This window comes from Megalops cyprinoides, chromosome 20, assembly GCF_013368585.1.
Source record: "Megalops cyprinoides isolate fMegCyp1 chromosome 20, fMegCyp1.pri, whole genome shotgun sequence".
NCBI lineage: Eukaryota > Metazoa > Chordata > Actinopteri > Elopiformes > Megalopidae > Megalops > Megalops cyprinoides.
The window spans coordinates 28,396,450-28,410,000 of NC_050602.1; the positions used below are offsets into that span (position 1 = coordinate 28,396,450).

The 13,551-nt window shown below is 52.1% G+C and overlaps 2 protein-coding genes across 2 annotated transcripts in view; one reads left to right on the top strand and one right to left on the bottom strand.

Moving 5' to 3' along the window:
• The window catches only part of LOC118795371 (casein kinase I-like), a 28,893-nt gene that overhangs the window by 10,055 nt on the left and 5,287 nt on the right, over window positions 1–13,551 (top strand). The window contains exons 3-8 of the mRNA XM_036553813.1: window positions 5,032–5,101; window positions 9,763–9,911; window positions 10,002–10,236; window positions 10,470–10,555; window positions 12,642–12,726; window positions 13,225–13,373. Coding sequence (XP_036409706.1) covers window positions 5,032–5,101; window positions 9,763–9,911; window positions 10,002–10,236; window positions 10,470–10,555; window positions 12,642–12,726; window positions 13,225–13,373 — 774 coding nt within the window. The remainder of the gene's footprint in view (window positions 1–5,031; window positions 5,102–9,762; window positions 9,912–10,001; window positions 10,237–10,469; window positions 10,556–12,641; window positions 12,727–13,224; window positions 13,374–13,551) is intronic.
• On the bottom strand, window positions 5,113–7,385 carry LOC118795372. Its single transcript, XM_036553814.1, has 2 exons — window positions 6,683–7,385; window positions 5,113–6,647 (listed from the first exon to the last, which is right to left on the bottom strand). The coding sequence occupies exons 1-2, from the start codon at window positions 6,966–6,968 to the stop codon at window positions 5,956–5,958; spliced, it is 978 nt and encodes a 325-aa protein (XP_036409707.1). The 5' UTR covers window positions 6,969–7,385; the 3' UTR covers window positions 5,113–5,955.

The window sequence follows — 13,551 nt, forward strand, 5'->3', positions numbered from 1 at the left end:
GGGGATAGTGTAGAGTAGTGTGGGGATAGTGTCGAGTAGTGTGGGGATAGTATAGAGTAGGGTAGGGTAGTGTGGGGGTAGTGTAGAGTAGTGTGGGGATAGTGTGGGGGTAGTGTAGAGTAGGGTGGGGTGTGGTAGTGTGGGGATAGTGTAGAGTAGTGTGGGGATAGTGTAGAGTAGGGTGGGGTAGTGTGGGGGTAGTGTAGAGTAGGGTGGGGTGTGGTAGTGTGGGGTAGTGTAGAGTAATGTGGGGTAGTGTAGAGTAGTGTGGGGTACCGCGTGTGTGTGGAGGCTGCCGTTGGCGTGCGGCTCTGTGACCTCACTCGGCAGGTGTGCGTGATGCACCTGGCTGGAAGAGATTCTGTCTCTGCATGATGGTCTGATTGCTTAAGCACATGGATTTAGTGCTTTAGGAATGTGACATTTAGCACGGCCTGTGTGCTCTCTTCCGCTGTGGTGCTCCTGTGGTCAGGGGTGTGTCAGAGCAGGGCTCAGGACGCTGCTCTATGTGCCAATACGCTAATGTTGCATGTAGTCGGGGGTTCTGATTAGTTTATAAAGAAAGTGACACTAATGTGAAAATCTGGGCTGAATGATCGCTCAAGTTGCTGTAAACGATGATTAAAACTCATTGGCAACTAATTTGAAATGCTCATTTTTAAGAGAATAGTCTTAACTGATGGTAGAGTTAGTTCTTCTTTATTTCACTTTCACGTGGTTAATGCCATGCGTTAATGCAGGTTAGCGTGCTGCTGTAGGTGTGCTGACATTTTTCAGGTCAGAAAATTGAATTCAAGTAAAAAGGGAACATGTTTCTTCATAAAAGTGTCAAAATTGAGGCGCTGCCAACCACCTAAAAAGAAGTGAAAGAATGATGCTGGAATGGTTTATTGAAATTCTGACTGCTGACTGTTTACATCACATGCATTTAGCGGATGCTCTTATTACATTACATTGTTACATTATTGTGTACAGTGTACGGACCTGTTATCACCTTTACAGGAAAGGATTTTTCAGCAGAACATCCTGCCATGTTCTTGGAGCCTGTTTTATTCCAATTGTAAGTGTTTCATGTAGATACACCAGTCAAAGCAATCAGAATGTACCAGGAGTGAGCTGTCAGCGCAGGTGCCGGAGCTCAGGGCTTCCCGATACTGTGAGATACCCGTCTGCCCCTGCGGAGAGGGGCAGGCGTTAGGAGGCCCATCCTGCTCACTGCTCTGTTTGTTCAGTATACCTTGTGTAACCTGTAGCTCAGTATAATGCCATTGTTTCCAAACGCTTTGATCAATCATTATTCAACCTGTAACAGTAGTGTATGACCTACCCTACCTGCCCCGACCTACCTCCAGGACCTCATCCAACCTTACGCACCCGCTCAACAACTTCGCTCTGCTACATCCGGACACCTCGCTCCTCCCACCATCAGAACGAAAGGCCCATGCTCCTCACAACGCCGCTTTTCCATCATCGCCCCCCAGTGGTGGAATGAACTCCCCACCCCCCTGAGAACAACCCCTTCAATCCAACCCTTCAGATGTGGGCTGAAGACACACCTCTTCAGACTCTACCTGGACTGATACCCTTGCCATTTCAACCTTGTAGATCTAAGATTCTTGGCTTGTACTTGTAGCTCTATCTCTTACCTTGTATTTGTAGCACGTGTTTTGCCTAGGTAGCATAGCGGTACTTTATTGCCCCAATGATTGTATTTGATGTACGTACCCTTAGATCAGATTAGCTCTGGCTCGCTACACCGACGCTGTGCTCAGTTTCAGCACTGTCTGCTGTGTATGACCTTCACACATCCTGCCCTTGTGCCTGTGCCTGTTTGCCCACTAAATGCACTTTTGTACGTCACTTTGGATAAAAGCATCTGCTAAATGAATAAATGTAAATGTGTATAAACTACTTTGATCCTTAATCAGGATCAACTTCACATTCCTTAGTAGCATGAAAGGCATTTGTGTCTTGAATGAATTGCTTGCTGCTTGCAGTAAGGATTTATCTGATGAAAGGTCACACAATACAGAATCTTTCACAAGTCAAGTATTATTTAAAAAAAAAAGAGTCTCAAAAGATTAGTGCTGGGTGCTGAGCATTACACTGTCCCTGTGGTCAGTGCAGTAGCTGATGATAATTGCAGTATGACATCAGACAAACAGTTAAACGGGCTGTTCACTGTGTGAGGCATCTGGTTAGTTCAGTGACTGGCAGTGTGAAACTCCGTTAAGCTGTGCAGTGATCTGATTGGTTGTTGGCAGATGGCCATTTTCTGCTGGAAGTGTCTGGGAGAATGTGCACATGAAGCCGCCATAAGCCTTGTCCTCTGCTGATGAGCTCCGAATGTTCCGAGGTTTTGTGCCATCTGTCTGTGCTCATATCCCCAGTGTGTTTCCGTCCGGTCAGCACACGGCACACGCCAGCATCACATGTGATTCAGGCAAGGGTATCCACGCCCCATCTGCCCATGCCAGCCTAGCACCCCCTGAAGGCAGAAGGTGAAATGTGCACAGCAAAAAATACAGTGCGCTGGTCTCTCTCAGGTGCAGGGGGTGTGCAGTGTGCTGCTCTCTCTCAGGTGCAGGGGGTGTGCAGTGCGCTGGTCTCTCTCAGGTGCAGGGGGTGTGCAGTGTGCTGGTCTCTCTCAGGTGCAGGGGGTGTGCAGTGTGCTGGTCTCTCTCAGGTGCAGGGGGTGTGCAGTGTGCTGGTCTCTCTCAGGTGCAGGGGGTGTGCAGTGTGCTGGTCTCTCTCAGGTGCAGGGGGTGTGCAGTGCGCTGGTCTCCTCTCAGGTGCAGGGGGTGTGCAGTGTGCTGGTCTCTCTCAGGTGCAGGGGATGTGCAGTGCGCTGGTCTCTCTCAGGTGCAGGGGGTGTGCAGTGCGCTGGTCTCTCTCAGGTGCAGGGGGTGTGCAGTGTGCTGGTCTCTCTCAGGTGCAGGGGGTGTGCAGTGTGCTGGTCTCTCTCAGGTGCAGGGGGTGTGCAGTGCGCTGGTCTCCTCTCAGGTGCAGGGGGTGTGCAGTGCGCTGGTCTCTCTCAGGTGCAGGGGGTGTGCAGTGTGCTGGTCTCTCTCAGGTGCAGGGGGTGTGCAGTGTGCTGGTCTCTCTCAGGTGCAGGGGGTGTGCAGTGTGCTGGTCTCTCTCAGGTGCAGGGGGTGTGCAGTGTGCTGGTCTCTCTCAGGTGCAGGGGGTGTGCAGTGTGCTGGTCTCTCTCAGGTGCAGGGGGTGTGCAGTGTGCTGGTCTCTCTCAGGTGCAGGGGGTGTGCAGTGCGCTGGTCTCTCAGGTGCAGGGGGTGTGCAGTGCGCTGGTCTCTCTCAGGTGCAGGGGGTGTGCAGTGTGCTGGTCTCTCAGGTGCAGGGAGTGCTTGTTCTGATTGAAAGAGTGGAAGAGTGGTTAAAACTGTAACTTGTTTCCTTGCATGTACTTGAATGCTTTGAGACCCAGCGATAGTTAATCACTGGTGATAGTGATGTTTAGATCCACCATTTCAGTCAAGTCACTATCTGAGTATTAAGAAAGTCGGGCAGTGCAGATGTGTGTATGTTGTGCAGGGGAATGTTAGTTTTGCATTGTCTGAAGGGTAATGGGGACATTATAAAAATGAGTGCAGTCATATTTCAGCTGTAATATGAAAACAGTAAAAACCCAGAAGGGACAGCACAGACTGATTTGGGCCTGAATACTGACATTCTTCTGTTTAATGTCTCACAGTTGTAAAGTTTTTTTGATCGTGTTTTTTGTTTGTTTTTATGTCAAGCTGACTGCAGCAGATCGTTTTATCAAAGCTGTTTGGATGATGGAATTGCCCCACCTTTTATTACATGCTTATTAAAAATATGTGTAGTTTTCTAAGAATCTGGGTTTGTCCATGTTTTGTAGGGGACTCTGCATTTCGTGCTGAATGAGCCCCAGCCTCCTCTCTGCCCTGTCTGCCCCTCAGCGGCACCCTCTCGCTGTCACTCGATGGCTTTTTATCATTTTAGCTGCCATGTTTAGTCACCTGTTCCTACTTTTGAGTGTGATTCCACAGTAAACACTATCAGCTCACAGAAGGTGAGGTTTCTGCCACTTTATGGTGTGGAGCTGTTGGTGTCTCTGTCTCTTGGCAGTCCCTGATTGCTTGTGAAACCACATACAGAACAGGAATTTATGATAATATCAAGTGTGTCTCAGTGTAACCTTCACCAAGAATCATGCTGAGCTGAGAAAAGCCAGCAGGGCAGTGTGGAGAGAGACGGGGCTGTAAGTGTGTAGACGAGGCAGAGCACGGGATTCAGACAGCAGGAAGCAGACACCATTCCGCCCTGTATTCTGCCTGGAAGTGTGACGTCAGGCGTTTCTAATGCGAAAGAGCTGATAGAGCCCCCTCACAGGGCCCCTCACAGGGCCCCCTCACAGGGCCCCCTCACAGAGCCCCCTCACAGAGCCCCCTCACAGAGCCCCCTCACAGGGCCCCTCACAGAGCCCCCTCACAGAGCCCCCTCACAGAGCCCCCTCACAGGGCCCCCTCACAGGGCCCCTCACAGGGCCCCCTCACAGGGCCCCCTCACAGGGCCCCCTCACAGGGCCCCCTCACAGAGCCCCCTCGCAGGGCCCTCAGGCTTCCAGCACCACTAGCTGTAGGACTGATGAGGGAGTGAAAGTCAGAGGCAGGTCCCTCATCCGCTGAAACAGAAGTGAAAACGAGGAGTTTGGACTGTAGCTGCTGAAATGACACCCAGTTGGTTTAGCTGTTATTAGTGTACTGTGCTGCACTTTAGCAATCTTTAAAGTGAGGCCTAGAAATTGCAATAGTCTATTTCAGATTGCGTATCAGGGGAGGTTCAGCAGGGAGAGTCACGCAGGGCTGAGCGCTCAGACTTGTATTTTATGGTTTTCCATCCTCTTACCTTTAACAGTAATTTGATGTCCCATCATGACTCATAATTCCACAAAGGCACGTTTATCCGTGAGCCGGGAAGTGTTGCGGCTGTCAGGTCACAGCCTCCTGCTGCAGACTCTGTACTCACACACACCGTTTCTGTGTTTTTCAGGAGCCAATCAAGTCCAGGGCACCCCAGCTGCACCTGGAGTACAGGTTCTACAAACAGCTGGGAAACTCAGGTAAGCAGGAAGCACTCTGACTGTGTGACTCTAAGGCAGGCCTAACCGGCTCTGAGTGCTTCATTGTGCTGATGGGTGGGGTGGCTGGGAGGACCAGGCTGTCCCAGTGACACAGAGTTTGGCTCTTTTGGTTGCTTTGGGTTGACAGTGAGTTTCTGCCTCTCAGAGGGCAGGGCCTGTGGCACGGCAGCAGCCTGTAAACAGACCGTTTTTTCCATACACTGCAACCTAATGATGTAATGGGGCCATTTCAGGAGTAGCAGTGAGTCATTTGTTTTTATCAGCCTGCTGTCTTTTAATTTTTTAGCTTATTTATTAGTTCTGTCTGCAGAGGTGAGTGCAGCACTGTCTGTTCTGTTTGACTGTGTGATTGCTCCCTTTTATGAGGATTGTAGGTTAATTATCGTCACCTTGGAATCGTCGTCTAGCTGGGAGATCAGTCCTCCGTCCTTTTGACATGAATGAGCACAACAGCATATGCAGAGGGAAAACACATGCTGGAACACTGGGCTCGAAGGTGTAATGACATTTACACACTAAAAATAAACCCAGCACGGTTACTGGTGTTTGTTTTCAGGTATCTCAGCCAGTACAGCGTGAGTTAATGGGCAGATTATGGGGCCTGCAGGCCTGGTGCCGGAGCAGGACCCTGCAGTGTTGTTGGGGGGGGGGGTTCCTGCGGGGATATTAATAGCTGGCCTTTTCCACACAGCAGTGACCCTATCATATATCTCCACTGACTGCGTCTCGCAGCCTTCAGAGGCAGAGAAACCCCAGGGAAACTCCCACAATGCACTGCACACAAACATCCTGCCCTGTCACATGAGCCTGGATCTGAGTCATACGGGTCCTCATTAAGCCCTCCCCCACTCTGTTTTAATGTGCCATCCTAATCTACCAGTGACGCTGTCCGCTGCCAGCACTCCTGTAACGGCCGCTCTCCTGTAACGCGAGCTCTCCTGTAACGCGAGCTCTCCTGTAACACCCGCTCTCCTGTGCCTCTGAGCTCTCCTGTAACACCCGCTCTCCTGTAACACCCGCTCTCCTGTGCCGCTGAGCTCTCCTGTAACGCGAGCTCTCCTGTAACGCGAGCTCTCCTGTAACGCGAGCTCTCCTGTAACGCGAGCTCTCCTGTAACACCCGCTCTCCTGTAACACCCGCTCTCCTGTAACGCGAGCTCTCCTGTAATGCGAGCTCTCCTGTAACACCCGCTCTCCTGTGCCGCTGAGCTCTCCTGTAACACCCGCTCTCCTGTAACACCCGCTCTCCTGTGCCGCTGAGCTCTCCTGTAACACCCGCTCTCCTGTGCCGCTGAGCTCTCCTGTAACACCCGCTCTCCTGTAACACCCGCTCTCCTGTAACGCGAGCTCTCCTGTAACACCCGCTCTCCTGTGCCGCTGAGCTCTCCTGTAACACCCGCTCTCCTGTGCCGCTGAGCTCTCCTGTAACACCCGCTCTCCTGTGCCGCTGAGCTCTCCTGTGCCGCTGAGCTCTCCTGTAACGCGAGCTCTCCTGTAACGCGAGCTCTCCTGTAACACCCGCTCTCCTGTAACGGCCGCTCTCCTGTGCCGCTGAGCTCTCCTGTAACGCAAGCTCTCCTGTAACGCGAGCTCTCCTGTAACGCGAGCTCTCCTGTAACACCCGCTCTCCTGTAACGCGAGCTCTCCTGTAACACCCGCTCTCCTGTAACACCCGCTCTCCTGTGCCGCTGAGCTCTCCTGTAACACCCGCTCTCCTGTGCCGCTGAGCTCTCCTGTAACACCCGCTCTCCTGTAACGCGAGCTCTCCTGTAACACCCGCTCTCCTGTAACACCCGCTCTCCTGTGCCGCTGAGCTCTCTGTCCTGTGTCTGAAGAGAGTTACTCATGCTGGAGTAACAGTGCTGGGGGGTGTCTCCAGTGGTGGGGGAGATCAGTCCTGACCTCTGACCCCAGGGCCTCCCGCTTAGGGTATCCAGCCAGCTCTGAATGACGTGGAGCCAGGGTCAGTCAGCATGGTGATTATTTTTATTATTACTATGGCAGTCAGATTCAGATGGTGTCATCTGAGACAGTCCCTGATAATCCCTGAAGGAGAAATGAATTAGCCAGATATTTACCTGTCCACCAAATTCCTTCAAAGTCATAGCGGAAAAATGAAGACATCATGCTAAAGCAGGGAACCTCTGTTCACCTGTCTCCCATGGAGCAGAGGACGGAAAAGAATGACCTGATGACCACTTTCCCACCAGTCCCCATCTGTATAAGAAGCTGTGCCGGAGCTGTGCGGGGGGCTGTGCGGGGGGCTGTGCGGGGGGCTGTGCGGGGGGCTGTGCGGGGGGCTGTGCGGGGGGCTGTGCCGGAGCTGTGCGGGGGGCTGTGCCGGAGCTGTGCGGGGGGCTGTGCGGGGGGCTGTGCCGGAGCTGTGCGGGGGGCTGTGCCGGAGCTGTGCGGGGGGCTGTGCGGGGGGCTGTGCGGGGGGCTGTGCCGGAGCTGTGCGGGGGGCTGTGCGGGGGGCTGTGCCGGAGCTGTGCGGGGGGCTGTGCCGGAGCTGTGCGGGGGGCTGTGCGGGGGGCTGTGCGGGGGGCTGTGCCGGAGCTGTGCGGGGGGCTGTGCGGGGGGCTGTGCCGGAGCTGTGCGGGGGGCTGTGCCGGAGCTGTGCGGGGGGCTGTGCGGGGGGCTGTGCGGGGGGCTGTGCGGGGGGCTGTGCCGGAGCTGTGCGGGGGGCTGTGCCGGAGCTGTGCGGGGGGCTGTGCGGGGGGCTGTGCGGGGGGCTGTGCCGGAGCTGTGCGGGGGGCTGTGCGGGGGGCTGTGCCGGAGCTGTGCGGGGGGCTGTGCCGGAGCTGTGCGGGGGGCTGTGCGGGGGGCTGTGCGGGGGGCTGTGCGACACTATGCAACACTGTGTGGAGCTGTGCGAGTCTGTGTGTGTCAGCTCACACGTGCCGTTTCCCAGGCTCTGACAGCATATCTGCTGACTGCCGTGGGACCAATGCCATGTGAGGTACGTCACCGCCTCAGCGGCTAAAAATACCGCGTGGGCGGGGCCGTGTGTGTGGCAGGGGAACCAGTAACCCAGCACATCCCGCGGGTTTCCTCTCCGATACGGCGGGGAAGTTCAGCACTGGAAGGCAGAACTGTGCTGTGTGAATGTTTAATGCGCAAACCTGCCCTGCCTCTCTGGGTCCTGATGTCTCCCAGTCTGCTGGGCTGTGCTCCTTCCTTCTGCCTCCACACTCTCTCTCATTGGCTGCCAGGTCAGAGAGAGGGGCCACCGCATGCTGCTGGACCTCCCGCCAGATGGAGTTAGATTTCTTTATCGTCAGTCTGTGCAGACAGTCAGACAAGAGTTTAGCTCCCTGCCCCAATGGAAGAGCTCCCCTGCGCTGTCATTTAATATATTGACACTTTTTGGAAACGTTTTTACTGTGTTTTCACAGCATATTTACATACAGTTCTGTGTGCAAAGGGGAAATGAATTATTAATAGTAGCATGAAGGGATGAAAGAAAAAAGCAAATTCATTTTAAACAAATAATGAGCAATCCTGAAATCTGAGCAGAGCGGTAACTCGTACGTAACCATGGCTCCTGTGTTTTCTCCTGCATGGTTTTTTGTGGCGTAGCAGAATTGACCTCGCAGTTCCGCTGAGCAGTGCTAGGGGATCCTCACAGTTGCTTTTAAAAGTTGAAGATCGTTTAACAGCTGTCAAAGCAAGATTGACAATGTTTGCAGATGGCAGTTGCAGTTGACAGGTCACTCCAGGATTGCTGAGCGACAGCTCAGAGGCTGCAGACTGCGCAGACTGTACTGCCGGCAGCTGCAGTTGCGCAGGGCAGACGGTCCGCCTGCAGTGATCTCTGCCCTGCAAACCCGTCACCAGGGAGATTCTGAAGTGATTTGGTATCAGATTGCTTTCATCATGTTCTGCCTGACTGGTTGTGACCAGTCTTACATTCTTTGAACTCAATGTCCTCATTTTCAGCCTTGATTGCACAAATCAAAGTGCTGAATTTGCAAAGATGTCTATCTTTTAACTTTAACTTCAGCTTCAGTATCTCCCTGAAAGTGGGCACGGTGCTTAGCTGATGGTTAGCTTCCAAGGGCCGCCTGCTGTGAGTTGAAAATGTGCCTGGTGTAATTCATACACAGTGAAGTGTGGTGAATCACCTGCTACACTACCTAAGGCTGGTAGAAAGAGGAGGCTGCTTCTTGGCCCTTGATGATCAGATGTAGCTGAGATACTGTAAGATAGTTGTGGCACTGTGACAGCACCCCTTCTCCCCCACAGAGGTAAAAAAGCCAAAACCAAAATCCAAAAGAAGTGACACTATGTGACACTCTGCATTCAGTGTCCCATCATGCTGTCAGTGTTCCAGATTTCGCCTGTTACAGGGCAAAGGCTGTCTCAGAACTGTAAACTGAAGTGTGTAGGAAACCCAGAGACAGAGTTTGCTTTAAATGGCAAATGGCAAGTGCCCCAGGCAGTCGAACCCGCAACCCCCGGGGCAGCAGCACTGGGAGCAGATGCTACACAGCCATGCCAGGGATTTTGCGTTCTGTGCTTGTTTCTGTGTGTTACACCTGCTGTAAGAGATTTGCTGGTAAAAATATGCAGTAATGCCTGATCTGTTTGTCAGTTGGTCAGTAAATGTACCCAGCACTGTGAGTGTGTTTGCCCCCTCAGAGGGCGTGCCTCAGGTGTACTACTTCGGGCCATGTGGGAAGTACAACGCCATGGTGCTGGAGCTGCTGGGGCCCAGCCTGGAGGACCTGTTCGACCTCTGCGACCGCACCTTCTCCCTCAAGACCGTCCTCATGATCGCGATACAGCTGGTAAGGCCTGGCAGCCTGCCTGACCGGCAGACGCCTCTCCCCTGAGGGGTGTGTTGGGGTGTTTGACTGTGTCTGCTCTGCTGTGTGCAGATAACGCGGATGGAGTATGTTCACACCAAAAGCCTGATATACAGAGACGTCAAGCCAGAGAACTTCCTGGTGGGGCGGCCGGGGAGCAAGCGGCAGCACACGATCCACATCATCGACTTCGGGCTGGCCAAAGAGTACATCGACCCCGAGACCAAAAAACACATCCCCTACCGGGAGCACAAGAGCCTGACGGGCACCGCGAGATACATGAGCATCAACACACACCTGGGGAAAGGTGAGCTGCAGCTGGGCCTGTCAGCAGACCTGTTCTTGTTTTGTCTAGAGTACTTACAGAGCATTTTACAGAGTCTGAAGATGAGATTATAACTGTACTTGTTGGTGACAGCTTGAACTGAAATGCACCCTTTTCATTTCCTGTCTGTCTTGCTCATTGTATTGAAAGACCAGACCTGGGTGTAAACCTTAGGAAAGTGTTGCATGCAGTCTGTAACCCCTGTTCTCCCGCAGAGCAAAGCCGCAGGGACGACCTGGAAGCGCTGGGTCACATGTTTATGTACTTCCTGCGCGGGAGCCTGCCGTGGCAGGGCCTGAAGGTGAGTGGCAGCGGTGCCATGCGGTGGCTTTATAGCCACGCCCACAGCCACACCCACAGCAGTGCTAACACAGGCTGTGTCTAACACACGGGCTGTGTCACAGGCTGTGTCTAACACACGGGCTGTGTCACAGGCTGTGTCTAACACACAGGCTGTGTCTAACACACAGGCTGTGTCTAACACACAGGCTGTGTCTAACACACAGGCTGTATCTAACACACAGGCTGTGTCAGGGGAGGGTGTTTCCCTGGAAACGTCAGAACAGAAATGACATGGAATACAACTGTGAGTGGCAGGTATCAGGCGCTCACCAGGGCAGGGTGGTATACAGGCAGATTTTACAAACGCTTGGTTCAGAGCAGACTGCATGCCCCTTGAAAGAGTTCAGATGTGATATGTAATCATACATATAGGAAATGTATAACAACATAAAGGTTTCCATTGACAATCTGTGGACCATCAGCCCTGTGGAGGGAAAGATTGTGTGGGCAGGGTTTACTGTGTGGAGGGAGGAGGCCTGCTTCCCTATCAGTGTGGTTAGAGTGTCACTGAGGACCTGATTACAGATCATTTATGCAGGATGTTCTCTTTAAATGTCAGTTGTTGTGTGAACCATTATACTCTCAATTTATCATTCAGAATAGCCTTTTAAACCTCCGTCATGCCTTTCTGTTCAGAAAATCAGCACTTTTCACATCTTTTGAATCTTGTGGTTTTGTGAGCTAGACACCGATGCAAGGGTTTTATCTTTCCTGCCATATGCGTGTGAAAGTTGCTCCTGCTCATCTCCCAGCACGATCTGACTGCATCAGCACACAGCGCTCGGTGTGCGTGACTGTCTGAAATCTGCTTCACAGCCGCAGGCTGAACACATCTCCATACAGACATAAGGACCACAGACACAAGGACTATACTTTTCATATGCACATTTTATTCTGTATTTACAAAAAAGCTGCCTGCCACCAAGGAAGAAATGGCTTGGTTAGCTGCAGTTAAAGTGAAGTTCCACCCCTCTGTCATGGTGGCGCTGCAGGAGACACTCCACGCATTGTCTTAATAAATGGCTGCTGTATCTCCTGATAAACGAATGTTAGGATTTCAGATGAAACAGCTGGTAGAAAAATGAGATTCTGTTAGGACTTCATAAAAGTGCAAGCAGGAAGTGGACGTGAAGTGTTATGTGGTTGTAACCTTCTTCACACATTAGTTATTTTTTGGTATTTTTGTCATAGTTGTGTGCGTAGCTGTGTGCAGATAAAATGATTGGAATTAGTTTAGTCGGCCTCTCAAACATGCAGTGGGATCCTGGTGCATTACCTTCTGTCAGTGATGCTCTCTGAACACACCTTATCACACCTGTGCTTGAGAAGCTGGACAGATCAGCCTTTAAAAAACTACATGAAAACCTTTAAAGTTTGGAAAATGACTGCGACAGTGAGCACACTGGCCAGTGGCAGAATTTCTGCTGTTTCAGGGCACAGTTGAACTTACCTGGTATAACCCACCTGTTTACCCGATGTAGTCCTAACCCAGACATTAAGTCATAAAGGTTGGAACTGGATTAGGGTTAGTACCAGGGATCAGAATATAACTGCACTTGTCTTTATTTGGTGCAACCACGCAAGCCCAGTTGTTGTTTATTTTAGAATGCTCTCTAGCTGAATGTATTCCAGAATTAGGAATTTTGTGCTTTATGTTTATGACATGACATTCCCAAAGCAATCAAATCGATCAACATTCAAGTGCAAAACTCTTTGTGCTACGGTTCTGTCCCACAGTTTCCATAGTGACAGAGGGGGTCCTGGCTGCCATCCTTGTTAGCATTAGACAGCGAGCTCTCCATGTGCTCACGTGCAGTATTCCTTTAGTTGCCAGATTAATTTGATCTCCCTCTCTTGTCATTTTCATAGTTTTTCTTTTAATGTCTTTTAAAAGACCACAGTGATGTCAGGTGTCGATCGTTGTTCAGGGAAATTCAGAGGCCTGTGATGGCGAGTGCAGGAGGGCGAGGTGCTTCAGCCGTCCCGCACCATTTTTCCGCTGTAACGGGGGTGTACAGAACACTTACTGTCTCTGTCTGATCCAGGCGGACACACTGAAGGAGCGGTATCAGAAAATCGGAGATACCAAACGAGCCACACCCATCGAAGTGCTGTGTGAGAGCTTCCCAGGTGAGTCCTGTGCTCCCCGGCACACTGACCCTACTCAGTCAGAGAGTCAGTCAGTCAGTCAGCACTCTCCCTCCTCTCAGGAGAGAGTCAGTCAGTCAGCACTCTCCCTCCTCTCAGGAGAGAGTCAGTCAGTCAGCACTCTCCCTCCTCTCAGGAGAGAGTCATAGTCAGTCAGCACTCTCCCTCCTCTCAGGAGAGAGTCAGTCAGTCAGCACTCTCCCTCCTCTCAGGAGAGAGTCATAGTCAGTCAGCACTCTCCCTCCTCTCAGGAGAGAGTCATAGTCAGTCAGCACTCTCCCTCCTCTCAGGAGAGAGTCAGTCAGTCAGCACTCTCCCTCCTCTCAGGAGAGAGTCATAGTCAGTCAGCACTCTCCCTCCTCTCAGGAGAGAGTCAGTCAGTCAGCACTCTCCCTCCTCTCAGGAGAGAGTCAGTCAGTCAGCACTCTCCCTCCTCTCTCAGGCAGCAGGGTTTGTGATGTTTCCTTCTTTCCTTGGCAGAGGAGATGGCCACTTACCTGCGCTACGTCAGGAGGCTGGACTTCTTTGAGAAACCTGATTATGACTACTTACGGAAGCTCTTCACCGACCTCTTCGACCGCAACGGCTACGTCTTTGACTACGAGTATGACTGGGTTGGGAAGCCGCTGGTGAGTCTCTGAGTGCTCATGGACCCGCAGTGCAGGGTTAGGGGTTAGGGTGAGTCTCTGGGTTAGGGTGAGTCTCTGGGTTAGGGGTTAGGGTGAGTCTCTGGGTTAGGGGTTAGGGTGAGTCTCTGGGTTAGGGTGAGTCTCTGGGTTAGGGGTTAGGGTGAGTCTCTGGGTTAGG